The sequence below is a fragment of the Anas acuta genome, chromosome 14 (genome assembly GCF_963932015.1).
Source record: "Anas acuta chromosome 14, bAnaAcu1.1, whole genome shotgun sequence".
In the NCBI taxonomy this organism is placed as follows: domain Eukaryota; kingdom Metazoa; phylum Chordata; class Aves; order Anseriformes; family Anatidae; genus Anas; species Anas acuta.
In genome coordinates, this window is record NC_088992.1 from 11,559,740 (window position 1) to 11,587,625 (window position 27,886).

At 49.2% G+C, this 27,886-nt stretch overlaps 1 protein-coding gene and 1 long non-coding RNA gene across 3 annotated transcripts; one reads left to right on the forward strand and one right to left on the reverse strand.

The window, feature by feature from the left end:
- Positions 1-1,029: 1,029 nt before the first annotated feature.
- CYSTM1 (cysteine rich transmembrane module containing 1) lies at positions 1,030-27,123 on the reverse strand. Of its 2 annotated transcripts, none has more exons than XM_068697829.1 (3): positions 26,969-27,123; positions 18,080-18,327; positions 1,030-1,522 (listed from the first exon to the last, which is right to left on the reverse strand). In XM_068697829.1, the coding sequence occupies exons 2-3, from the start codon at positions 18,306-18,308 to the stop codon at positions 1,416-1,418; spliced, it is 336 nt and encodes a 111-aa protein (XP_068553930.1). In that variant the 5' UTR covers positions 18,309-18,327; positions 26,969-27,123; the 3' UTR covers positions 1,030-1,415. The 2 variants fall into 2 exon arrangements, with proteins under 2 accessions (XP_068553930.1, XP_068553929.1); XM_068697828.1 differs by lacking the exon at positions 26,969-27,123 and adding an exon at positions 22,071-22,108.
- LOC137864064 (uncharacterized) lies at positions 7,263-7,753 on the forward strand. The gene is made up of 2 exons (XR_011101292.1): positions 7,263-7,385; positions 7,424-7,753. It is a non-coding gene; the product is annotated as an uncharacterized lncRNA (long non-coding RNA).
- Positions 27,124-27,886: the final 763 nt, after the last annotated feature.

Sequence of the window (27,886 nt, forward strand, 5' to 3'; positions counted from 1 at the left end):
GCTCCTTCTCTCTGCCTCTGTGTTGCGCAGCTGCTGCCTCCCCTGCTGGAGTTTACAGTAGGTGGTAATAGGGCTCGGGGTGGGTGTCCCCGGGGAATCCTGCTTTCCTCGCACCCCGACAGACACGGGGTGCTGCTGGCTCTGGGCACTCCTCGCATCGTGTGGCTGCAGTCAAGCTCCTGACCTGTGCTGGAGCCGGCTGGCAGGATCAGGCTGTCAGGAGCTGCTCCAAATCACCTCCACCCCTGCCTTTTGGTTGCTGCCCCCTAAACCTCCCATAGCAAGTCCTGGGCCAGCCTGGATGATTTTTGTCCCTGCATCCTATGACATGTTCCTCCCTCAAGCAAGCGACTCCGTAGTCTGAGCTGTGATGCACGTCACTGGGTGTCACACCTGGATGCTGGGGCTGCGGTTTCACAGGAGCAGCCCTGGAGGAGGGCCCAGACAAGGTGCTTGGACCTTTGGTTCCTGCCTGCCACTGGGCCCGTGTGGAGCTGGGCCCAATGAACACGGCACTGCTGGCAGGCCGTGATGGCTCTGCCAAGCCCTACAGCCCCAAGCAGAAGTCCAGGAGGTGAGTGTGAGATGTCTGCCCTGCTCCATGTGTCCATCTGCTGGGCCTGGGCACGGAGCAGGCTGGGTTTGGGCAGGGGAGCCCAGTGGCAAGGGCGGCCTCACACAGAGCTGGGGCCGAGCTTCACCCTCATGCCCAAGCTCAGTGCTGGCCTAGCGTGGCAATGGGGAAGGCTCTGCCCAGGCTTGCTGGGGCCCTGGTGAAGCCCTCACTTCTGCACCACGTGCCTGATTCCCCCCCATTGCCTCAGGAAGCTCCTCAGCACTAAATTAATCCATGGCTTTATTTACTGTCACCCATCTCTTTACCCTAACCAAGCTGATGCTCTACAGCATGATGCTGGAAACACGCAAGTGGGATCAGGCCTCCTAACTGCTTGAAGCCAGGTCCATCACTGCTGCACCGCAGTCAGTGCAGGCAGGAGGCTGAGAACAGACAGTGATGGGGGAAGCACACTCTCTACAGGACAGATTTATTGAAACAATCGTGACCTAGCAAAGAAAATCAACTGTTGGCTTTAATTGTTGCATATATCTTCATTTCTAGGACTAGGAAAATTTCAACTGATAAATATACATTTCATCAGAATGCCTTTGGCTGAAATACACCACGAGCACATTCTTCAAAGTTACAACAAAAGTCTTAGAAATGTTAAAAAGGGATTTCCCTTTACTAAAATAAGGAGTGCACCCCCCACCCCAACAAGGCGCTAGGACTGACAGACAGGAACTCTTGGCTGTGCAAAGCAGAGCGTTGATTACAGTAACAGAAAGGAGTCGGGAGAGGAGTGGGGAGACTGCATAGCACTCAGTAAGAGGTACGAGAGGTGGCTTCGGCAGAGTCAGGTCAGCATGTCCCAGAGGCAGCAGCAGCAGAGCGCGGTCCAGCACGCCGTCAGGCAGGCGCTCTCGCCTGAGTCGTCCCTTCGCCGCTCCTCCACGACGTACACTGCAGGGACAAGAGAGCTCGGTCAGTCAGGGGCCCGTCGGCTCCCCGGCATTTCTGGTGGCTCGCCCACGCCTGCCTGAGACCGAAGGGGCAGTTACGCATCCCCCAAGGACTGCAGCAGGGAGCTGATCCTTGAAGGGTGCCTCCACTGATGCACAGGTGAGTGCGTGCAGGGCACATGCGGAGCTCCCATGAGGGTCTGACGGAGCCTCCAGCCATGGTTTCATCCCAACGGCAGCAGCAACCCACAGAGCCCAACTCAAGATAACGACGGGTTGATTGCTTACCATACACCATCGGGGGCAAAACAGGCTTTACTTAAGGAAAAATAATTTAATTTATCATCAGTTAAAATAAACGTGGGTAGTGAGAAAGACAGACAAACATTAACACAACACCTTTCCTCCCTTCCTCTCCCAGCCTCAATGTCACCCATGTCCCCGGCCAGTGGTGGGTGCAGGGGGGCTGGGAGGAGGAAGCTGCTGTCAGCACACTGCAGTTTCTCTCTTCCACTCCCTTCTTGCACTTTCCTGGGGCCTCCCTGATTTCTTTCACTCTGTAAGGCTTTGATGCTGGGTGTGCTGTCCCTCTGCCTGGGTAGTTTTGGCTTTTCTCCCTTCATCACCTTCATGGCCCTTGGTTGGCCTCCCTCCAGTAGCTCCATGTCCCTCTTGTACTGGGGAGCCCAGAACTGGACCCAGCACTCCAGGAGTGGCCTCACCAGTGCTGAGCAGAAAGGCAGGATCACCTCCCTCGACCTGCTGGCAACACTTGGCCTTAATGCAGCCCAGGACACTTTGCTCTTTGCAGCAAGGACACATTGCTGACTCGTGTTCAACTTGGTGTCCACCAGGACCCCCAGGGCCTTTTCTGCCAGGCTGCTCTCTGGCTGGGTGCCCCCAGCAGGTCCTGGTGCCTGGGGTTGTTCACTGATGTTCTTACAGAAGCCTTTCTCATCGTCTTGGACATCCCTGGCCGTGACTGAATTCTGTGAGGGCTTCAGCTTACCTAACTTCATTCCTGGATGCTCACACAATCTCTCTGAATCTGAGGATGAGGACAAGTTGTAATGAAGCAGACTGAGGTTGGTCTGATTAGCCAGAATTTGCACATTGCTGTGAAGGGCTGCACTGACGCCCCATTTCACAGCGTGCCCTGCATTTTTTCCACTGTGAGACATGCACTTTATTGGCTATGTCCCTGTGAATGCACAGATCTGTAGGGATCAGAGCGCATGCTGTGCAGCTGGTTTATAGCCTACAAAACCTGCTCCATGGATGTCAGGTATGTAAAAAACTGGTCTTCAACTCGGCAGCCCCCAGCAAGCACCAAAGCTCATCAGCCTCCTTCAAGAGGATGTTTGAAAGGCTCAGGTATCAATGGATGCTTAAAGCTGCTGCTGAATGCCACCACCAGAACAGTGTCTGCGGTGATGGAGAGGACCAAATGGCATCTGCTTATGGTGCTAGTGAAGAGCAAACCGTGCTCCAGTGGGGGCTCAGGTCCACCACTTCTTGGAGTCCTGGGACAGAAAGGACTGAGTAACTGGACAACATCGCATCACTGACACCAAGCATGGCCATGGACACGCTGCTGCAGTTGCCATCAGGGGTGTAAGCACGGTGGTATCAGACGTGCTGCGCCAGGAGGAGCCAGTCCCCAGAAAAGGAGGGAAAACCAGAGGAGAAATGCCAGCATCCCAGCAGTCTCCTGCCAGGATTTCCTGGGGACAAAATGAGCTGGGAAGTCTGTCCCTGGAGGCTGCAGCAGATTGCTTGTCTGCTATCTGGACACCCAGAGGGGTTGTGAGCTCGCTGTGTACCCTCTATTCTACCTTGAGGATCTTGAACTCCACTACCTCATGGTCACTGCATCCAAGAATCTCATAATATTCTGAGCTGGAAGGCAGCTATGCAGATCATTGAGTCCAAGGCTGCCTTTGATCTCCAGATATCCACAAGTTCTTTGTTGAGCATGAGATGGAACAGAGCTCCTCTTTCTGGCTCCTCTGTCACTTGGAAGAGTCTGCGTTCAGCAGTGATCTCCAGAAACCTCCTGCAGTGCTTATGCCCTGCCATGCTGTCCTTCTAGCAGATGCCATGGTGGTTTATGTCCCCGTGAGGACCAGGGCTTGCAAGTGTGACACTACTGCTACCTGTCAATAGAGGGCCCCATGTGCCTGGTTTATGTGGTCAGGTGGCCTGGAGCAAACACCCACTGTCCTGCCACCTATCCCCATCTTCCCTTTAACACTCAGTTGGCTCTTGGTGATTTCAGCTTTCTTTTAGTTCTCACTGCCCTCATCTGTTACCAATAAGCCATAAATTACTTAAGTTTAATGAGTCTGGTTTGCCCATGTCTGCAATTGGTGAGTGATCTCCCTGTCCTTATCCTAAACCATGAGTCTTTTTTTTCCTCCCCATCATATTTTGTCCTTTTGAGGGAGGCCGAGGGAGTGGTGCAGTGGGATGGAGCTGTCCAGTGTTGAGCCACTGCATCGCAACAAGATCACAGCCCTGCAACTGCACGTGCATGTCCAACTCATCTTGCTTCTTCCCCATACCTGATGCTTCAATGTATTTGCATATGAGAAACACTAAAAAACGCCTGTCCCAAAAGCTCCAGGATTGGAACAGAATGATTTGAAGAAGCACAGGTGGGTTCCTTGCCACTGGCTCACTTTCATGCACAAGAAAAATTACAGTTTCAGCACAACGAAGGTAACAAGAACCTTCCTGCTGTCAGGTCTGCCCAGGCTGCAGGGAGGAGAGCCTGGACAAACACCTAGGGCAGGGTTTTTAGGGAGGTGCCAGCTTCTGTAACTAGAAGTACATTTGCAATTTGTCTCCTTGTTTGTTTAGGCTGGCAGCACCAAGCTTGCTTTAATAAGCAGCTGCTCCCCGACAGTCAGGCACGTGGCTGCCTCCTCCCCTAGGAAGTCAGGGCAGTGATGAGTCCTTACCCCACTGCTGTCCCTCTCACATGCCAGGGCACCAACAGGTGCTGAGTGGCTTCGAGGAGCTTTGTTCACCTTGCACACCGACTGCGCACTCTTCTTCTGGCTCTGCCTGCTCAGCATCCACAGCACAGCCAGATTTTACCAAGCTAGAAGATAGCAGCCCTTAGATATCCTACCTGCCGCGGGGTTGATGCGTGGATTACATCTCTCAGTGCTCGTGGACCCGGTGACCCCACGGACAGAACTCACTGAAGCTCTACCCCTTGAGGGCTAACCAGAGGATCCCAGCAGGTTGTTGGGTTTTGCCACGCGTACCAGCTGCATGAAACACAGGCGGGACCGTGGCTCACGGCTGATGCCCTGCAGCCGGGTGGGACTGGATGGCAGAGATCTTCCTGTACCTAGTACAGCCCTTGGCGTGGATGTGGCTTTGCCAGCAGTGCCTCATACACGAGTCCGGTGTGTCTCTGCCAGCCTCCAAAGCCAGGTCAGGGCAGATGAACAGTTTCCTTTTGGTTCCTCCTCTCTGAGCTTGGCTATCACATCTGGAACTGCAGCACAATTTGAAGGTGGGCACATGACCTTCCTCAGAGCTTTCTTGGGTCCATTTGTTATTGTCTACATGAGAAACAGAAGAGTCTGACCCAGGCAGATAGCTGTTGCTTCGAGGAGCTGAACGTGTGGTGTTGACAAGAGGTTTGGGCAGGAGAAGGCTCCTGTTGTCAGCCTGGCTCTCCTGGCAGGCTTCATGCTCAGAGAAAAGCATTCCTCCTCCTTCACTGCCTCAGTTCTCTCAACAGCAACGGGTGGAGGATGATCTGGCTCACGCTTACACCGTACTAAAATCCTGCTGTCATCATACTTCACAGGTGGCGTGCAGAGTGACAGAGCCCAGTAAAAACTCCAAAATACAAACCCTCAGCTAGACCCTGCATGTTATTCCCTCCTGCCAGCTGGAATAACAAAGAGGAGGCAACTCCTGCAGTGCAGGCACAGCCCAGTTCCAGAGGAACCCCGGGTGTCTCCAGCACAGCACCGCTGCCCATTCTGCTCTTCTCTCCCAGGCTTCCCAACTCCCTGTCAGGCACGCACCTCCCATCCCTCGGTGTGAGGCAGGAGGAAACCAGGAGCCACCAGGAGCCGCACACGGACCAGGGCAGTGCTCCCCTGGCAGGGAGGGCATAACCAGGTGAACGGCTTTCCAGCCCAGCACCCCAGCCTCCTGCAGGGATCCTCTTCCACGGTTTTGAAAGGCTGGACCACAGCCTCATCCCACCCAAAGATGGGTAATGCATCCCAAAGCAGACAGGACCTGTCAGGCCCTTCCCTTCCACCTGCCTGCAGCCAGCTGGCAGCCACAAACTTGCACTCAGATGTAAGTTTGGAAGACCTTCACGCTTCCAGATGTGAAGCCCTGTATCCCTGTACACCCCTGTGCCGTGCAAGCTGTAACCCAGGGGCCAAGCAGGCTCCCGGAGCAGCAGAGCACGGCAGCACTGCTCAGCTGTGGGAAATGGAGGAGCTGGGCACTGCTTTGCAGAAGAGGTGGGGGCTGTGCAGAGCTGCCCGAGCAGCCTTACCTTTCTGGCAGTGCTGGGAGAAGCTGCACAGCCAGGCACTGATCTCCTTACGCCCCTCGCCCCTGCAGCAGTGCCCGGCACTGACTCAGCTCCTGCCTTTCTGCCTGGCCTAACACCGAGCTGAGCTGTGAGGAGGAGCGAGCCCTTGCCCCACACAATGCCCCTGCACAGACCCGGCCACGCGGCTTCGTTCTGCAGGAAGGAGGGCAGCGGGCAGGGCTGCACAGAACAAATCCAGCTTGCTCGGACTGAAGGAGGCAGTTGTGTTTCAGGCCGGGAAAAGCCTTCGGGCTTCTTTTCCTGGCAAATCCAGGAGGCCTGAACAAGCAGCTAACTCTCTGGTGCCTTTGTTTCCTCTGAGAAGGGTTCTGTGACAATGAACGAAGACCAAACACTTATCAATTGATCCAAGAGCCCCGTATAAAAAGAGGCTGTGTTTTTCCAGCGGTGCACACTGCCTGCTGAAGGGCACACGTGAAGGGCAACAGCTCCTCGCTGTTAAGGGGAACCCCCCCATCACCTCCTGCCCACAGCCAGATGGGAAAAGATGCCCAGCAGCTCCTGCCAGCCCTCAGGGCAAGCAGGTGAGGGCGTTTTCTCCGTGGCTGCTCAGGAAACTTCTGAAGTAGTCACTGTGCTTGCAGCCTGTAGCCGCACTGGTTTCTAACTGGCTGATAGGTGCAGTCCAAGCTGTCCTATTTCAGAGCCATGGACATCGGGGTTGCTGCTGACAGCACTGCCATACCCCAAATGCAGGACCACAGTGCCCGAAGACATCCAGGTTTGTAAAGGGTCTGGGAGAACACGCAGGGAAGCCCTGGGATTCCTGGTGACATGGAGGCTGGCTCTGCCCTCTGAAAACAACAGCAAGAACCTAAACTTGCTACAGAGCAAAGTCCTCGCAGCTTCAGCCTGAGCAAGACCCAGGAGAACTCCGGCACCCTCCTGTGCCCCAGAAATTCCTCTGCAGCGTGTGACGCTCCCAAATCCGGTCAGTGGACACTGGGAGGTTACATTGCTTCAATGGCATTGCCTCACATCTCCTCAGCTGCCTGCTGGAGGACAAGCAGCTGAGAACCCGATCTTTGCTGGAGCAGTGGGAGGATCCCCAGCTTCTCACGCCCAGATACAGCACCGTCCACTTGGGGGAGCAGGGAAGTGGCCCTCCACCTCTTCCTGCAGACTGTGGTCCCAGCACAGGGACTGATGCTGCTTTCCCAGTTTAAAGATGCTGATTTCAGCCTCCAGAGCTGCTACCTGAAGTTAGGGGTCGCTTAGTCTGTACACATTTGCTAACTGCCCAAGAAGAAAGCAGGAAGAGCAGGTAACACAGTTTGGGAATGAAGAAAGCTGTGTCTTCAGGCACAGCCAAAGCACCGTGCTGGGGGGAGCTCCCAGCCCACCGCCTGCCGTGCTGGGGTAGCTCAGCAAGAAGCTACCAAAGAGCAATGGTAGAGAGCATGCAAAAGGCACGAGCTGTCAAATGATAAGCTAACACGCATGCAACACCCTTGCAGGACTAATGTCTTCCATTTTACCACACAAACCAATAAAGGGTTTTGTGGGTTTCCTGATATCTCAAAGATCAGTAAAATCAAGTTTAGCTACATGATCTGCTGGAAGACCGCGCTGTGTAACCACCCACACCTTAAAGCAGAGCTGAAGCACGATGCCCTGTGCAATTTCTGGTAACCTGTCTATGACTGCAGGCGTACAAGAAGAGTTTGCCTGAAGTATTTATGATTAATCCATTAAATTTTTTAAACTACAGCTAGGCGATGAGGACATACTGACAAAGCATTTCTGAAGTACGCATCAAGTACTGTTATGAAACGCTTGCTGAAATGCTCAGTCTCAGCAGGGCAGCTCTGCTCTGCCACCACCAGCTCACAGGGACCGGCTCCAAACACTGCTTCAGACAAAGCAGGAACCTGGCTGGAGAGGAAATACAACGACCAGCGAAGGTTTTCAGACTTTGACAGCACCAGGGCAACATCCTAAGTAGAAAAGGCCTCTTCTCCTTTATACTTTGAATTAAATGATCACTTTGAAGATTCATCAGTGCTTCAGAAAGCGTGGAGACAATTCATCGGACATGCATGCCAGAGAAACTTTAACTACAGCTATACAGGATTAATGCTGAAAAGCTTCCCTCATCAGCCCGTTGGGTGTGCAGCTTACACAGGAGAGGGTAGGAGCAGACCAGGTGAAGGCTGGGTGACCATTCACTCGCAGCTATCAAAGTGCACAGAGTAAAAAACAGTTCGAAGGAAGGCTAGATAAACAGCCGAGCTCTCATTAAGCTAGAAACATGCTACAGCAATTGTTTTATTTTGGACACTAAGAGCTGAACATCAGCCTCAAAGCACTAATAGAAACCCAGTGACCAACCCAAGGAAGCCACGGGGTGTCTTACAGCACCCTTACTGCCTCTTTCTAGTCTATGCATTAGTGCTGCTTCAAAAGCAGAAGATCCTCTGTAAACAGGGTTAAGATGTAGCATAATAAACCCCTAAGCGCCTTACCCAAACCACTGACAATCAGTAAATTTAGCTGAGCACGTTTGTGATGTAAGCCAACATCTCCCCAGCTCACTTTATCCAGCAGTTTCCCAGTACTCCTCCTCCTGTCTTCCATTAACAGGGATCAGGCTGCCTGCTGCAATAACTTTGACATATTTTGGATTTTTTGTTGTTGTTGTCAATCAAGGAAACGGCTGTTTTTATATGCTTTATATCAGAAACATGAATGGCTCCTTTAAACAGAAGCCAGCTCGCTGTGGCACACCTTACTGGGAACTTCACTACCTCCTTTGTGCCTCTTTTTTCGTCCAAGGTCAGAAACTCCACAGATCTCCCATGACGTGCCAAAATCTCTCATGCTACAAGCAGAAACCCATTAGCACTCAGGGACTGGTGATCGATGGAGAACAGAAATACAGGTGATTATTCTCAGAGGCATTCAAGCTGATTTTGTTTTTAACAGGCTCACATTTTGCCACTTCCATTGCTTTTTTTCTAAAATAGGATGGAACAAGGAATAACCTCAGCAGACCCACCCATCTTCTAATCAACTTTAAAGACCGCAGCTCACAATGAATCACGCTTGCTCTGAATATGGCAGCACTCCCTGTAACCACACGTTCTGCACGACCCAGTGCAAGCAACTCCCACCTTGTTTTTAAAACAAATACTACAACACTTTGTTATTTCACATACATTCCGCTTTATCTTAAGCACACATATTTTGGTTCTGTTCACACCTCACTGAGCTAGTGGGTGGCATCCCTGCCCACGGAGGGGGGTTGGAACCAGATGATCTTTGAGGTCCCTTCCACCCGAGCCGTTCTGTGGTTCTGTGGCACGTTAATCATTAGCTCTGCGAGCGAAAGGCATGAGCATTACTTTTCACACGGTTTGGTATAAACTAAAACCATGACCTTAGACTTAGCCCGGTGTTTTAGTGGGTCTACAAGGCTTGTACAGTGATAGAGGCTTTGCTACCACAACCAGACCGTGCATTCCCAGGAGTACATCCGTGCTAGCAGCAAGCATGGATAAAAAGGGGCTGCACTACTGGGGAACATGTACTTCAGCTAAAACTTCCACATCAGCTGCCAACAGGGCTCTTCTCCACACCGCGCCTCCTTCCACGGCCACAAGACCTCCTGGGCAGAGCTAGGGCACAGATGCACCTAGCAGCTCCCTTGGCAAGAAAATCTTCCTTCTTTCTGCAGACGCATCTTAGCAGCTTCATACCTGTAAAATTATATTCCCCAGTCCTCTAGCTCTGTCCTGACCAGAGGTTTTCTCAGGACAAATATTCTAGCTATACTGTATTCAAATTTCAGGAAAAGCCTTAGTGGACTCATAACACAGGTACCTGTCAGAGCCAAGTAGAAATACAACAGTGAACTCCCAAGCAAAAAACCCTACAAAGTTGCAGAACACTCAGAGTTTCACGATCCCCAGCTATAAACATGAACAGCTTTACTCCCAGAGCTACCTGAGCCAAAACTCAAGCATTGTGCAAGACAACAGGCAGTGAGCACGTCCCCTACACCACCCAAGCAGAAGGCACTGCCTGCAGTTGCCCACACCAGCATCGCTGACCAGTTTTTGTGGGAACTTTCGGTTCCCACAAATCCAAGCAGCCCTTGTGGTCACCCTGGAGAGCTGTTTCAGTTTTCAGGGAGCTGAAGAGGCAACACGTTTCAGGGAAGTGACCGCAGAGGCACACCAAGCAAGCACTTTCAGTGCTGCATTGGCTGCAGTTAGCACAGTGGTGAAGTTTCTTCCTCTCAGACTGTATGTGAAGAGCACAGGGTGCATCTGGCCACAAGCCCTGCAGAAGATCTTCTTGCAGCCGAGCTCTGGGATGGGGAAGAGGAGAGTTCTCCTCACCTGAACACACAGGGCTCACGTGGAGTTGTCATTCAGAGACTGAGACAACACAGGAAGCCTGTGGAAATGACACTAACCAGCATTTATGGAGTGCAGATGTGCTCGGGAAGAACTCAACATCTCTGACGAGAAGGGCTATAGGCACTTCTTCGGGGGAAAGCATACCTTATGTAGCAGGTACTTGGGCTCTTCTGGGGTAAAGCAGGTACCAAACGGATCTCTGAAGCACCAGGGACCCTGGCACACGGGTTAGAAAGCATTCAGGAGACAGTGTCACATGAGAAGCCAGCTTCCTCACAGTTCAAGGGTACAGAAGTTCAGGGCTTCAGATCCTTCAATTTTCTTCCACACTGCAACAGACGCTGATGCAGAGACATCTCCCAAACCTACAGAACTTGAGAACTTCCTCTAACATTTGTTTTCCCAAGAAAATCCTAATTTAGTCATAAAGCAAGGATCAATTTTCCACCGAGTCAACTGCAAAAACAAGAACAGCACACTCCTCAGCTTCAGCCAGGCTTTTAAGTGAAAATCATCCTTCGTTCCACATTTAAACATGTCCTGCCTTGGAGGATTTTATGCAGCACAAACTTGGTCTTACAAGGTTTTTAAAAGAGTGTTTTGGGTGACAGACAGGAGGAAAAAGTCCAGTTTTAAAGCAAACTGAACATGTCACAACAAACAGTTGCTCAAGGTGACAAGAATGCCCCTGAGCAGTCCCTTCAGGGCTGGAGCACCACAGGCTGTGCAGCTCCTTGCCCTACACCACCTGCTGCACGCCCAGGGCAGGTGCCCAGCTAACAGAGGCTGCCCAGACCTGCAGCCTTTCAATCCAGTCAGCTACAGGCCAGACTCTTCAGGGTTCAGCCAGTTTTTATGAAGCATGTCTTCAGAAAAAGGACCAGAATTTGGAAATCCTTTTCTTTGCATTAAATTTTTCTAGGATTACCTTCTTAGGATTGAAAAGCAGGTAAGAACACCTCGAACGTCAGCGCCAGGACAGTGTTGTCTGCCAGCAAGCAGCCCTCGCTGTTTGTGGGGCCAGCAGGCACGAGCCGGGGACAGAAAGAGGCATTACACAGCAGGTCTGGGGCAAAGAGAACACCGGGTTAAACAAGCACTGCATCACGAGACGCAGGTAAGGGAACAGCTGCCAACTTAGCTGTGATGCCTGACAGCTTCTTGCCAGGATCCCGTCTGTCTGGAGTTGCAGGTCCGGGAGGTACAGGAACAGTTAAACTCAATGCCACTGTAGGCTGCTAGGGAAGGTTCAACAGACAAAGAGAAAGCCTGAGGGAATTGCTATGTGTTGCCTTCCAAGTAAACTACTGTGGAAGGCTGAACTCAGTTTGAGAAACAAAGGGGGAAATCACTGAAAGGCACCTAGAAGTCTAACAAGATCGATCACAATCCCCTCCTCTCCACAGTGAGAGCCACAAAGAGGAAAAATCCACGCCTTTAGCAGGAGGCAGCTCACTGTAGCAGGGTGACCTGTTTATTCTTGCAGCTGGCCAAACATTTGGAGGCTGGCGTCATCACTGTGACTACTGCTCTTATCACAGCAAGCTGTGCTACCAGTGGTCAACTTGCAGAACTCAGATTTCCACCCCTGCACGCAGTAGGTCAAATGCAAAGCCGAGCTGTTTGCCGTCAGCTGGAACGGCTGCTCACAGAGCCTGGCTCCCTTTAGCACGGAATCACACAGCCTTATCTATTATGTTACGTATCAGTGGGGAAATAAAAAAAAATCAAAGCTGTGCAAACTGCTAACAAATAGTTTTTTTGAAATTACGTATGAAGAATGTCACTCGTACTTTGGCCCACTCCACTTCTCACAGTGCGTTATCAATAGCAGTGTTACATTTCACCTCTATTTTATGGTGACAAGGAAGTACCTGATGACCAGTCAGCAGGTATTTTAGTTTCCTTATGCCAGGACACATGGCATTAATTCTGTAACAAAAAATACTGGTGGGGGAAGGAAGATATTTTCTGGATATTTTAGGGAATTTCTCCTAAGCACACATTCTGCTGCTGAAGAAGGCCTGGCTCCTTGTGCCGAGCTCCATGCAGACACAATTGTCCTGCTGCTGCATCCCTCCCAGCTTTGTTCTGGTGCAGGTGAGGTCTCTTTAGCTACTGAAAGCACTTAGAGATGTCAAAGGGTAAATCTCCTATACTCCAGGAGTTCACACTTGCAGACAGACATGACAGCAGCCCTCAGATTTTACAGCAAGAAAGACGCAGACAGAAATCAACACAAGTCAGCTTAGAGAGCCAGGAAGCTGGATCAGATATCCAGAGGGATAACATCCTTCAAGCTCAGCATATAAGTTATCAGCTCTAAAGGTAAAAGTCAAGTTGTCTACTTCTTATGAACAGAGCCAGTTATGAGCCCTTGCAAGCTGCAAGGACACAAGGCTTACCTTGGCAGTTCGTCAGCTTCTCAGGAGCATGGGTGGAAAACCAGCGCTAAGCATAAGCTGTTCCCTGTTGTATCTCAGGTACAGATTTTTTATTTTATTTTCTAAATACTGAGAGTGAGTTGTATGAGTTTTCTTCTTCAAGCACCACTTGGAGATGCTAGATACATCACTGTTCCAGACAGACCACAGACTGATTAAAAAGAATATCACCACCATGGAAATGATAACTTTACATCAGATTTTGGTTGCATGTATATGACAGATTTAGAGCCAAAGTGCCTCAGCAGCAATTATTTCCATCTGTGGATCCGCTGGGGATGCACAATTGATTGCTTCCACACATTAGCACATCAAATATAATTCACAACAGAAGAGACCACCCTTGCAGTTTGCCTACACAGTAAAGTAACCAGGCATAAATCCTAACACAGAGCAAATTTCCTAGTTTTCAGTGTGGACACACATTTGTTCGGAAGTACCAATGTAATTCCTTGGAATAGCTTAATTCGTGAGATTAAGCAAGCAACTGGAAGACCAAAAAAGGAAAGCAACCACACAGTAGCTCTTCCCAGATAACTTGTGTTTGGAAACACATGGACCATCGAGCCGCATTAAGTCATGCCAGACCAGCTAGCTAGACATCAACATCTTAATTAAATTTACATGACAATTTTTGATGTTAGAAGTTCAGCCACAGAAACAGACATACAGCATTAGCACGATGGATTTTTAAAATTATTTTTAAAGGGATATCAGTTATATATTAGACACTCCTGTAGGTGATCATTAAACCAAGCCCCATCAAAAGCTATCTCAGAAAACTTCTGTTCAGGCGTCCACAGAACAAAGATCGGGTTTCTGCATGATGGACTGGCCAAAGGTGAAAAAATAGATGCTTAATGGAAGGAGAATCGAGAAGAGGAAAAACTTTTGCAGAAAAACAGAATTATAAACTTGACTTCATTCTGCAAACATTAATAAATATCCTTTCACACAAGCAAGCACCACATTCCACTGAGAAATGTAACCCTTCATTTAAATTTTTACTGTTTTATGGAGCACATGAAAAGATATGCTACTGAGAGTTACAAGCATGACTTAAGCAATAAGTGATACTTCATCTCTTATCACTTCGCAAGAAGCAGAGACCAAGCAATGTGCAACACTGTGATAAGCCGTTTGATCACGTTGGACATTTTGAAGAGCACCTCCAAAAGCACTGCTATAGCCCTGTAGTACTTGTGACTTGGACTCTAGCATTTTGTTTTCTTGCATGTTTTGGGGAAACAGAGTGCTGAAGAGCGCACACATGGCCCAAGTGCTGGAAATACCTGGCTTCTGGTTGCAGCTAAAATGCTGATTTAAAAAAAAAATATATATATATATATATATAAACTGTAAGGAATTAAGTTTGTGGGTTTTTTTTTTTGCTTTTCCTCCTAAGTGGTTAAAAATAGGCACCTGAAACTGGAAAGCTCTGATGAAGCTTCTTTCTCAAGTGTGTTAAACCTTAAAGAACTTTTTCCAAAAGGATTTCTCAAGGCAGGTTTACTTCTTCAGAAGTACCAAACTTAGCAGCTCCTTTTATTTTCACAATTCCACTAGTAAATTACTCTGTTCACATATGATTTGAACTGAGTTTGTCAACAGAATACAATATAGAGGGTTCTTTAACTCACAGAAGTTGTGTGCAAACACCTATCAATGCACTGGGCATAAACCTCCCCGCCCCCAATGACTCTCATACCATCTGGTTTGAAAGTTTCATCCTTGCTCTTGACACCTTATCTATGATTTGATTTTGTTTCTTAACACAGCAAAACGTTTCTAGTGACTATAGCAGACTTCTGTTACTGCAAAGCCTGCCTTTTTGAAATACAGATATCACCTCTGGAATATAAAATGACTTGTGCTCCTTCCTTCTTCCTTATAATATGTGGCATTAACACAGTGCAGATGAGAGAGACAGCAGCATCTGCACATCTACTGAGCATTATCATAAATAACTCTCTGAATATAAAATCCATGCAGTACTGACCTTCCAGCTGTTTCTATTTGATGTCAGTCACAAGTCACCAGTAAGGCTTTCATGGAGGATTGCCACCATATTCCTTCACAGCTTGTTGTTATTAATAAAGCCTTTTAATTGCAACTTCGTTGGATCTCTATGTGGGACACCCTGTTTGAGCAGGCTCGTTGTGGTTTAACCCTGGCAGGCCGCTGAGCACCACACAGCCACTCAGGCACTCTCCCCCTGTATCTCATGGGCTGAGACACGGGCAGTTTACTGGGTAAAGCAAAAGCTGCACACACGAGAAAAGCAAAACAATAAATTAATTTGCTACTTCCCATCAGCAGGTAAGCATTTAGCCACTACCAAGAAAACAGGGCTTGTCTTCCCAAGAAACTGTTACATGTGTTAAGTACCAGCACTCCCAAATGTTTTCCCCACCCTTCTTTCTCCCTGGCTTTTATTGCTCAATCTGATGCACGTGGTATGGGATATCCCCTTGGCCAGCTGGGGTCAACTGCTCTGGTTCTGTCCTCTCCCAGCTTCTTGTGCACCCCCAGCCTCCTTGCTGGCAGGGCACGACAAGAAGCTGCAAAGTCCTTGGCTCTGTGTAAGCACTGCTCTGCAACAACTAGAACATTGGTGTGTTATCAACAGTGTTTTCATCATAAACCATAAACACAGCAGCATATGAGCTTCCACAAATAAAATTAACTCCATCCCAGGTAAAACCATGACACAGGGGTTGCAAGGGATGACTGTCAGAGGCCTCTGCTAACCTCAGCTGTTCCGTGATCACATTTACTTGTGAGAGCAATGCAAGTCACTGACTCCCAGGTTGAGTTCAGAGCCCACGTGGCTACAGGAAGCCAATTCAGAAGCGTGACTTCCCGGAAGATTATTGGTTTGTGGGGTGAAGGAGCTGTTTCTGCAGACGAAGAGTTGTGTTAGCTTCAGTTTGACGCAAAACCGTGCCTTTTGCAGCACAAGACTGGTCAGTGAAAGACATCTGTCCCCTCCAATCTCCCCGCCTGTTCTCCATCTGGTCACAGGTTTGTGAGTGGAAGAGAAACCTGATCTGAGCACAAGGGTGTTCAGTGCAGTTTCCTGATCAAGTCTGACACAGGATCCTTTCAGCATCCAAGGCAGCAGATCTGGCTCAATGTCAGACTGTCCGAAGGCGCAGGACTTCTTCCTTCAGCCTCTGCTAGGGCATTCCTTTTTATGGCTACAGCAGCAAACTGACACTCGCACCAAATAAAGGAAGTGTTCTACATAGGAGGCTGGGAATTTTTCTCCCTGAGAATACATGCCTATTAGCCACTTCAGAACAACATGCATTTCTCAGGAAAAACCCTGGTTACACATTGAGTACATGTGGTAGCAGCAGTAGGAAGCATCTCTGTGCTGCTGCCTCCTCCTCCTGAAAGGCTGACCCTTGAGGTTTTCCCCTTTCACAGAGGAAGCTGAGCACACAGCGCGTGTATACTTCTGTTATCATCACTGAAACCAATTGTTCACTTCTCATATTTGGGTTCTCTGGCCATACCCACACCAGAAGTTCCCTGACATCTCACATCAGTTAAAGTCCCCAGAGATACTTTTATGTACACTGGCTTTAGCAGTTGAATCCAAACCCACCATTTCAACCAAGGATACTGAAAAAACAAGTTCTTGAAAAATGTCCTTCCACAAATCAGCCTGTCCAGCCACGTGTGTCAACTTTCCTTTGGATTCACCACAGTGAATAGTTCCTACCAGGAACTGTCTCAAGTTCCAGTTTCCCATAAAATGAGGGCCTTGAACCTATCTTCATCATGGTGTACTGCTGAGTCAGAGCAACACAAAGTGGTAAAACAGAGGGGCTGAGAAGGCAGTTATCTCAAAAACACAGCAAAAGCATATGGACCCCAATCCTGAGAGGGCTCAACCTACTAGCACATGTCCCAGAGGCTTAGGATGGTATACGGAGAATGACTCCAATAAGCAACAGCTAAGGACAGCTTCACAGAGCAGCAAAGGAATTAGTATAATTATCACAGAATTGTAGGGGTTGGAAGGGACCTCAGGAGGTCATCAGGTCTAGTCCCCCTGCCCAAGCAGGTTCCCTAGAGCAGGCTGCCCAGGTAGGCATCCAGATGGGCCTTTAATATCTCCAGAGAAGGAGACTCCACAACCTCACTGAAAGGTTATGGTTACGGGGAGGTTATCATCACTGAGGAAGCTCAAAACAAGGCACAGGAGTTGGTATGGCAGCAAGAACACCCATGCTGATGGGGAGTACACGCTCCACAGTGCATAAGCAGAGATTTTAAAACCAAAGCCAATGAAACACTGAGGAGAATAAACTTGGTCTCCAGCTATACGTCCTCACCAGCAAAACAAAGTTAACAAACAGAACACACTAAACACTTTTCCACTTCTCAGTGTGGAAAAGGCAGGGACCAGACCCAGCCTTGCCAGAATCCCAGAGTTGTTGAGGTGGGATGGGACTTCTGGACAGCTAGCACAGGCTGCCCAGGACCATCTTCTTCTTCTTCTTCTTCTGGCTCCATCTTCTTCGTACCCTGCCTTCAGGTATTTATAGGCATTGATAAGATCCTGCCCGAGCCGTCTCTTCTTCAGACTCAACAGTCCCTGCTCTGCAGCATGCCCCACGAGAGCACCCCCACACAATAACAGCTTCAGGAGAACACACAAAAGCTCAGGAATCATTCCAACTGCACTACAACATCACTTGGACAGCTATTCACAGGCTCAAGAAAATTGATGCAGATTAACTAAGAACCACATGTTTGAGTTTTAACTGTTTCAGCTATGCAGCTTTCAGATAAGCTTTTATCAGTCACGACACAGGCAGAATGAGAGCTGTGGGAAACCTAAAGCCAGCAACAAGCGTGTGTAACAACCTCAGTGTACAGATTCCTTTCAGAGATCAGCATCAAGGACTTTCAGCAGTACCTCCAAAGGGCCAGAGAACTATCAGAGGCACGAAACCGCAAAATCAGGCAGGAAAACACGCTATAATCAGAACACCTACCTCAAATAGGCCTCCACCTCCCCCAGCTCTGTTAACGCCAGAACCTGATAACCACATTACTTCAAGGTCAACGTGCACTCATGCATTTGTAAGACAGAAAAGGTTACGATTGCTTTGTGCCACTGCTGCTTGATGTACCTGTGTTTTTAGGCCCCTCTGCGTACACTGGTCCTGGAGGTGGAGGTGCATTTTGCCATCCATACTGCGGATAACCTTGATAACCCGGCTGACCTGGCTGATACGGCCCTGGGGGTCCGGGAGGATAGCCAGGGTAGGGGCCAGGAGGACCACCTGGTTGTTGTACGTAGGGTGGGTAAGGGGCAGTCGGTCCCGGGCCAGAGTAGGGTGGAGGATTTTCGTAGTTCATTTTGGATGCGGAATCTGTCCTGCAGAAGAACAAACACAAACAAGAGTTGGTTTGTTTTCAACTTGCTTCATCCACAAGCGTATCAATCCCATTTCAGACTGCTTTCCAGGGAGCTGGAATTTGACACAACCAGACCTGAAAGTGCCTTGACAAGCAGCGAGGATATTTTTAACTCCATCCCAGGGCAGAGCCTGAGCAGAAGTGACTTCTTTTAAGTGACAGGTTTAGCACAGGAGAGCAAGGAGAGCGACTTGCTCATTTCCAATCATGCATTCGCTACTCACTGTAAGACATTTAACAGTCTTGCTACTGCAAAGAAAATGATTTCTGCTTCTACTCATGACTAAATTGCTTTTAAGTGAGCTTTAAAAGTGATTACTTCCTTTTTCTGTCAATATTAAAGAGGGAAAACATGCAGAAAAGCAGCCTATCCAAGACGCATACTTGATAGCCTTAATGACAGAAGGAGCAAACACACATCCTCAGCTGAAGCGTGCTTTGTTCTGGAGTAGAACAACATTACGCTTCTGCTAATTGTTACAAGCATCTAGACCCTCACTTTGGAGCAAGGCTGTGTAGGAATAATTTCCTGATGAAACTGTAACTCAGCACATCACCTATTCTTCCAGTAATATGTGCCTGAACCGTTAAGTAGCCAAAAGCAATCAGAACCTTGGAAAAAAAAAAAAAAAAAAGAGACAAACATTAAAGACACTTCAAGTTTTATGACCTCGAAGTCTCCATCCAATGCATTACTCATGCAACAGCCATCAGAAGACAGGACTGTCACCACACTGATGCAACTTTAATTCACCTCCAAGCAGTGTGACTGAGCAAGACATTCCTTACACGGGGTTTCTGAAGCTTCTTTCTGTCTGAGAAACAGAAACATCCCTAACACCACGCGGCCAGGAGCCATCCTGTTTTATGTAGCTGCACCCTGCTATTTTCTTCCACCAAAATATGGTGGAGAAGGGTCACCATTTCCCTGTGGCACATACCTCTTTCCCCATACCAGCAGCATGACTTGCCTTTGCTAAGGCTCAGAGCTGCTCTTACAGAGGAGAGGCTGATAAGCAGCCAGCAGGACCCACTTCAGACAGTGGATGTCCCAGCACAGCTGGGACAAATTTTCCTCAACACTCAATATTCTGCAGCAGTTCTTGGAGGCGTGCAGATTTTGAGGCCAGAGGAGACCATGAGCACATCCAGCCTGAGCTCTGGCATGACCCAGGCTAAAGAATTTCACCTTTGTAACCCTATAGCGAGCCCAAAGCAGTCACCCTCCAGGCAGAAGCCATCCGAGTCAGGACTTGGGGCTATGTTTAGCTGCTGCAGTCCCTGGCTGCACACCGACCTGAATGTTGTTTGTTTGCAGCTCGCTGTTTCATCACCTCAGAAAGAGCTGCCTGTCCTTCCCCAGGGAGGCTGCAGAGGCTCTCTGCTTATTTACCAGCCACTCCTGCCTGCATGCTGCTCACCCTGTGGGTACCACGCTGTGTCCTCCTCACACAGCCCTGTCCTCTTCTTGCTGTGCAAGCCAGGCTGTTCCAGTTAATTGTTCATGCACTGCTGTTACCTTTCCAATAGGCATTTTTAATGCCTTTTAGAAGAGTTTTAACTGTTTTACCAGCGCCAGTGATTACAGGATTTTTTTTTCCCACTGCCAGGCCAGCCAGACCACTTCACTGCTTATTTTAAAGTGATCAAGCACAACAGAAGTCCAGCTTCAGGCTTGTTAGCCCTCATGGTGCACTGCAGCACCTCCACCAAGTCAGCAGCAGGGAAGCTCGCCCTTCGAAGAGCTGGCAGAGCAGGCAGCAAGCCCTTCAACTTACCCAGATGCACCAAAGCAGAGAACAGGGACCTGATGGATCACTAACGTTCACCTAACCCAGAAACTCAGCCCAAAATACTGGCCAGACACAAGTTCCTGGGGAAGAACAAGTGAATGCGTGTGACTACATACATGCACTGCCTTCACTACCGAAGCAGGGGACCTGTTCATTACCCCAGAGCTGCCTGGATTCCTCACGAGCACCTGTCTTGTACCCCAAAAGACTTTTGGAGAGCTGGCTCAAGTGCCAGACCACACAGGCCACACACAAACACCTCTGTGAAAGATGTTGGATGGGGATCACCTGCACAAGGCTGTGCCTGGTAACACATTCCACCCAAAGGATATGGTAAAGAGCCTGGCTAAAACAGGCAGCCGTGGTGAATTAATAAAGCTGCACGTCAGAAGCTCTGCCGAAGAGCTTAAGAAACTGGAGAGGAGTCTGGCAATGGCCTGTGTAAAAAGGGAACGGTGGCATCATAGACAAGGAACACTGGTAAAAACTGCTTTGTGTGAGCCACAGCAAAACTCGGTTTTCAAAGATGGGCAGGAATGGAATGGAGCTTCTGCCTCTTAACGCAGAGGGACTGGCAAGAAAACCAGACACAGTCTACCAGAACCAGCCAGACACTTGCACAGAGATGTCAGATCATCACAACAGAACAGAAAAACAGAGAAGAATGAGATTAAGAAGGGTATAGCCTTCCAGGACAAAAGTTAATTTTCCCCTTAAAAAAAAAGAGCAGAAAGTAACACAACCGAGAATAGGTCAAAAGTGAAAGAGAGCGTCCAACAAGACCAGTTTCAGCAGCACCTGTATTGGAGATCTTTGTGATGAATGAGAAGATTAAAACTCCTGAGAAATTCACGAAGGCATTCAGCAAGCCTAGAAGGTGTTTGTGGAACACTCCAGAGGTCCTAAGCACAGCTTCCACCCACTCTCTGAGCTGTAAAGGTCAGCCTTCCTGCAATAGGCTTTGTCCCAAGAAACATTTCCTGGAACATGTTTGCCTTGTCCCCATTTCCAGGATCAATTACTGCCATGCATACACTCTTCTCTAGCTGCCCTTTTTGAACAGCATGACAACATTTATGTCTTCCCAACCCTTATGAACTCATGCATTATTTTATACACTTACCAGCCTTATTTACAAACCAAGGTATGTGTTTGCAAAGCAGGGCCTTAACTCACTAAATAGATACTTTTCAGAGACATACCTGAGCTCCTAGTCAAGGGCATCATCAGGCTTTACTGTGGGTTCTTACCCTGTCCTAATTCCACAGGAGCTGTAACCCACACTTACTCCTACAAGCTTGCATCACGCGGCATGCTTGTGGCTTTCCCAACAAGCACCCTGTAGACAAAGCTCCATAGAAAACCACCACGCCCTGTATTTTGCTGGATAACAGAAAATTGATTAGTTTTCTGATGCTCTTCAGACACACGCTGCTATTCCCTTCCCCCTCACCAAAACGGAGTAATTTTGCTAAGAAATAAGCTTGTTAATACACTGTTACAGTTCCAGAAGGTATCTGAACTTTTGCTCCATGCTGCTGAGCAAACATTTTTCCTCTACCCTGACAGAAGGGCAGAGTCAGATAAGGGACCCACAGGGATCATCGAGTCCAGCTCCTGGGGACTTGTGAGCTTCTTCCCCACGTCTCTGGAGACAGCCTTCGTTTCACCAGTCCTGGAAAAGTCTCCTTGTGCACAAGCTGCCACCTCTTCACCCCCTTCCAGAGATCACCATGTGATGGGACTCCAGCAGTGACCCCCTCCCCTTGGGAGGTTTGACTCCTGCTGCTCCCTCCTATTCTGTTTTTGAGTGGGATTATGAATCCAGTAAGATCCAGCAACGAATCCAAAAAGAATTACCTTTATCCCAGCTGTGTTTAGGAATCAATGGGAAGGATTTTTCCCTAACCTGGTACTCTGTGGTAGCCTCATTTAGGTATCTGGCTGCCGTTCCACGTCACAAGAGCAGCCCTGCAGCACAGCACAAGACTGAGAACACGCAGGACTTCTGGTCTGAAGGTAACACAATGCAGGAAAACAAGTGAGAACAAAGAGAAAACGGGAAAGTGCAATGGAAGGAAAGCTCTTCTGTTAGCTTGAGGGGTTCCCAAGTAAGAAGCTTTCACAATCTAACGAAGAGACCTGGCTTTATTCTCTTCCCTCCCCCAAAAAGGCCACTTAAAGACTGGCCCTCACATCCCTCTTTTGAGGTCAGTGCAATTCCAGCTTTTTAAACTGACTCAAGACCAGCATGAATTTATGTCTGTTGGCAGCGACAACACCTTGTTACCCCCACAAAAACTGAAAACACTACACACATAAGAACCACTTGCATTTTTATACCATAGGTGTTCACAGCTGCTAACCCACCTGCAAAGAAATCCCTGTCCTTATGGGCTGCTGAAAGGCTGAACCTTCAAACTCAGTCTCCTATGAAAATGGATCAATTAAGTAAAAAGCTGGGGGGGGGGGGGGGCACGACAACCTACTCTAGGTATTGAAACAGGGCAAAAAGCCTCCCATTGCATAGGGAACAGCACAAAAAACAGCTCTCTGAAAACAAGTGAGAGATTTACCAAATCTAAGAAATACGTATAATGAAAACTGAAGATAATCCTCCCTCCCCCAAAGAATATCAGCATTTTTAAAAAGCTTTAGAAATGAAAGCTTGCTTTTCTGACAGCAGAGCAAGCAGCACACTTCATACACTATTCAGGTCAGGAGAAATCACGTTGTGCACGACATTGGATACTGATTCGGCTGGATGTGGTACGGTTCCAGTCAGGGAACGCAGCGAGAGGCACGGGCCCTGAGCAGGGCAGCTGAGTGCCCTGATGTAACCCACCCCGCTGACGCCTGCAGCGCTAGGAAGTCGTTTTCCAATGCAGAGTCCTAATGGAAAGTACATCAACGAGCAACAAGCCAGCTCCTGGCAACGAGCCTAGAATTTAAATTGTATTTCGTATGAACAGTATCCAAATGAAAGCAGTACAAGGGGCTCTCAAATGGCACTGGTTCTGTGTTTCCCCCTTATCAGCTTCCTTCCAAGCTCCACGCAGCGATTGCATAAAAGGTGCATTAAGAATAAGCTGTAAGAGATTCCTTCTTGCTTGGTTGACTTCCAGGAAGAACCTCCTCTCCAGGTTCCCTACCCACTGCAGCAGGCGGCATTATCAGCCTGGAGTAATGACCTCACAGCACAACTGCACTCACCTGCTAAATAAAAAGCTGCTCAAAAACATTTTGCTCCCCAAAATGCAGGTCTAAGCAGGAGTGCAAAGCACTGCGCTGTGCCATCCAAAGAAAAATCAACAACACTTTTGTTTCAACCAATTTCCTTAAAAGGTCTCTGGGGATAGGGAGCACTCTGTGGTCATCAGGGAGAGGTGGATTTCCTTACCTTTATTCAAGTGGTTGACAGAACTTCCCTAAACAAAACACTCAGCAGCTGTTCTGAATGGTAGAAGTCACCAGAGCAGGCACCTCTGCTGACCGAACCCGTGTAGGTTTGGATGAAGAGTTGTTCAACCTTCACAAACTCCCGAGCTGGGTCCTACCTCGTCCATGATCCTGCAAGCCCACAGAGGCCTCAAGTCTGCCCTGCTGACGTACAAGGCTGACCCTCATGCCCCTCCAAACTGAAACTTAAACCCATCCCATTGCTCTGTCCCATTATCTGTCACACCTCCTTGACAAAGCCAGCACGGCACGTATGTTTCCAGATCTTTTGTTTCAAAAATAAGGGGTTTGATCAGCTTTAAAGGGCCTACAGACACACGGACAGCATTAAACTCTTTGTAGAGCTTCATAGTTTTAAGATTTATCTTTGATGCTCTGCCTCACTCTTCTAAAATAGTCCTCCCAACTTGCTCCCTAATTTTTCTGATTGCAACACGCTGTCAACTGTATACCTACATGTTGTGCACAGCAGCAAACTGAGAGAGCTGCTCGTGTAGTTCCTACAATACAAATGCTAGTGGAAAAAGAGATCAAATCCACTGCACTGTTACTGTTATCACATGAACTGCACGAACTTACAGGACACGGTTTCAAAATTTTCAAACACCTGATTAAAAGTTTTAAGAGCACATGATTTAACCACACAGACTAACTGTGCTGACGGGAAGTTTCACAACACAGATCCTTCAGTGTGAAGAGCCAAAGCACTTGGTGCTCACTCGTCAGCTGATACTGCACCATGCTGTGGTAAAGAAAAAGAAAAGCCCTTTTGATGGAACATATTCGAGATACAAGCATTAACACCCTGGTTTCAGGTTTTGAAAGTTTTTTTTTTTTTTTGTACAGTGTGCCTGTTCAAATCTTTTTGTAACATGCCTCATTAGAGATGGTTCCAGAAATACGCAAACATATATTTTGCTCTTAAAGGGATGTATTAAGACATTTTTAAGGCACAACAAATACCAAAACCAAAAACCCGTGAAACCATCTGATTGTCAAGTTAAACTAGACTCTGCAAATAATAGTTAAAGAGGCTTTGTTGGCCCAACTGAAAAGAGAATGAGAAACAAAGAGCCTGACTGGCAAGGAGATTAATAAGCACCCAAGACAGATAATACATTCATATGTGTTGTTCAGATGGTGCTCTGGCAGCACCCCAGTAATGGAACAGCAGCAGCCTTTCACGATTGCCTCCCTGACTCTGATAAACTGGTGGATTTGATGGAAGATACTACCCAGACTGCATGATATTTCCCACTTCTCAAATGTGCATTGAAAACACATGGAAGGGCAGCAGACAGCTTTGAAGACACAGCAAAGTCAGCATGTGCAGACAGAAATACACGCACTGCCTGCATCTCAGATCTCCTTACTCAAAAAAGGGGATTTTTGTCACAGGGTGGAAAATGGAATGAGATAAACATTTTTCCCTCTGCTTTCTCACTTGTGCTTTTCCTCCTTTTCCACGTCATACATGCTGCTGTAACACGTCTCTTTACACAGCCTATAGGTGATATATATGAATCCTCTCTTATGAGTAGTTTTGGCAAAAGCAAGTACCTCTGATACAACATTTTGTCAAGAAAGCCTTTGCCTAACTCTATCATAGGTTGAAAAGAAGATGTAAAGTGTCCAGGGCACTGTTGTCAGACCAAATGATGCCTTAATAATGCATTATGACAAGAAACGGAAAGAAACAGTGTTTTTTGATGACTGATATAAGGGATGCAATTGGGCAGATCTACATCGCAAAGCTGGTGCATGCCCAGTGCACCCTGCAGTCCCAGCTCGCAGCCAGGCAGGCACTGAAGCATAATGCAGCTTCCAGCGTCCTCCCTGTGGGAGCAGTGGCAGCAGCAGGAACGTGCTGGCAGCCACACCGCAACCAGGAAGCATCCCCCGAGGTATCAGGGCGTGCACCTGCTCTGGAAACGTGGAGGAAGGCGAACTCTTGATGTGCTGGGTGAGAGCCTTGGATGCCTTGTGGGAAGCGGCTGCGGGCGGCAGGATGCCAGACCTGCAGTAACGAGCCTGTCTGAATGACTCAGGCTTCTCGCTACCTTCCTCAGTTCCCAAAAATGACAGAGTACCATTCTCTACAACTTGAGCCACAGGGTTTCGGGTCAGGAACAGGAAGTTGCGAGGCAAAGCAGAGAACTGAGTAAAGATATCGGTATCAAAGGTGGGCATTCGAGCTCCGCTCAAGCCTGCCACTCCCGCTAGAAGCTTTCACGATCCCTTGTTATTGAGCCTGCAGCCAGGTCACAGGGAACAAGTACCTGAAGCAGCGCAGACCTGTTTGCTGAAGGAGTTACACAAGGGTGCTACAAAACACAAAGTAACACATTAATCTGCGGAGGCACAGAATTACCCCTGAAAACAAGCGGTTCCTCTGTTTATTGTACACAAAGCCCTGCAGGTAGCTCTCCATCACCCCAGAGCACTGCCAAAAGCAGAACACCTATGCTCACATTTACAGGAATGCCTGTTTGAAGCAGTAAAACACTGCCAGTCCTCAGTGCCTGGCCCACACCGTGAGGTGCTGAGGGCTGGGGGCTGGCACAAGGCAGCAAGCCTCCACACCCCTCTCCCTCGACCTGAGGCAGAAGCGGCCCCGGGCAGCCCCTACCCATCAGATATCACCTGCTTACAGGACGTTCCTCCTCAGCCAGGGCACCCACCAGCACCTGCTGGTGAGCAGCTCGGTTCTTGAAGCCTTCGGGGCGCGTTAAATCGGTGTTTTAACGAGGACGGCCTTCACCGAGCACTAGAGAGGCAAACTCCAGCAGCGCTGTGGAAGTTTCTGTTCACTAAAAATACACCGCTACGTGCAGGGCAGCTGGTTACCAAACACGTTAATTCCTGACCGCCCTCAGAAAGCGCTGCAAGATGCCCACCGAAACGCTGCAAATTTCAGCATTTTTCTGCTGCCTCCTCGCTCCGTGTGGTACAGTTGTAGGGCTCTGACTACCAAAACTTTCCAGGACGAGCAGAGGAGGCCTTTTTTTATTAAAGCAACCGGTGGACGCGGGGATAAGGCACCTATTTTCCACGCTGGGTTCCTTTTTGCTGCATTCTCCACACCCCACACTCATTTTAACCCCCCACCTCCCCGAGCCCACCCGGCTCTGGCAGCAGAGGCGGGGGGGGCACCGCTGGCAGAACGCCCCCCTCCCTGCCACCACACGCCCTCAACACCCCCCGAGGCCCTTCCCTGGGCCTCTACCGGCCAAGGGGGGGCCCTGCCCGTCCTCCGTGCCCCAGCCAAGCCGCCCTCAGAGCCCCGCAGCCCCCACACAGCGCCCGAGCTCCCCCCTCGCTGCCCGCCCGCCCCCCTCCCTGCCGTACCTGAGGCGCTGCCCGGCACCTGCTGCGCGCCCCGCGGCGGGCGGTGACGTCAGCAGCGCGAGCCCAGCCCCCGCCCCTCCCCTCCCCGAGCCGGGCGCTGATGGCGGAGGGGCGGGGGCGGGGGCGCGAGCTCCTCCCCCTGAGGGGCGGGGCCGGAGGGGGGGGCGCTGAGGCGCTGAGGTGATGGTGGGGGGGGGGGGCGGTTCGGAGAGTCCTGGGTGGTGAATTGGTGTGCGGAATGGGGAAAAACCTACCGTAATAAAACGAAAATAATCGTCTGGGTGGGGTTACGCCACGCTGGGTGGTTTTGTGCGAAGGAGCAGGCAGCGAGGGGCCGTGGGCAGGCGGGGGCGCTGCCAGGCGCCAGTTCTATAGGATCAGCTCCTCCTTCACCTCACAGTGTCATTTACATATTAATTAGTGGATCACATACCTACCCCGACGTGTATGTCACAGCAGACAAAATGTGCTTTGTTCCACTGGTTAACACCGAACGTGTCTTGGTCCTTTGCTCCAATGCCAATGAACATACTCCACTGGCTTTTAAACATTAACCGGGAAAGCAGCTTGAGAAACACTGCTTAATTTCGTTAAAATTTTAAAATGACACTTGGTAGCTAAATCTACTTATTGCCCAGTCAAATAATTCAGTCTAGGTTTTATTGTCCCTATTATCCCTCCAACAGAAATTGTATGTTCATTTGTAGGTCCAAATACCCTGGAGATGAGGCTGGGGTTTCACACCATATAGCACTGCACAACAGGCTGGGGTTTAGCCCCTATAAAAAGCATGTGCCAGCTCTCTGTGGGGTGGGAAGAGGTGGGTTTCCTGGTGATCCAAGACATATGGAGGGTATGGTCACCCAGTTCCCATTAGCTGTGCTCGCACACTACACAGGTTTACCTGAGAGGCGTTAT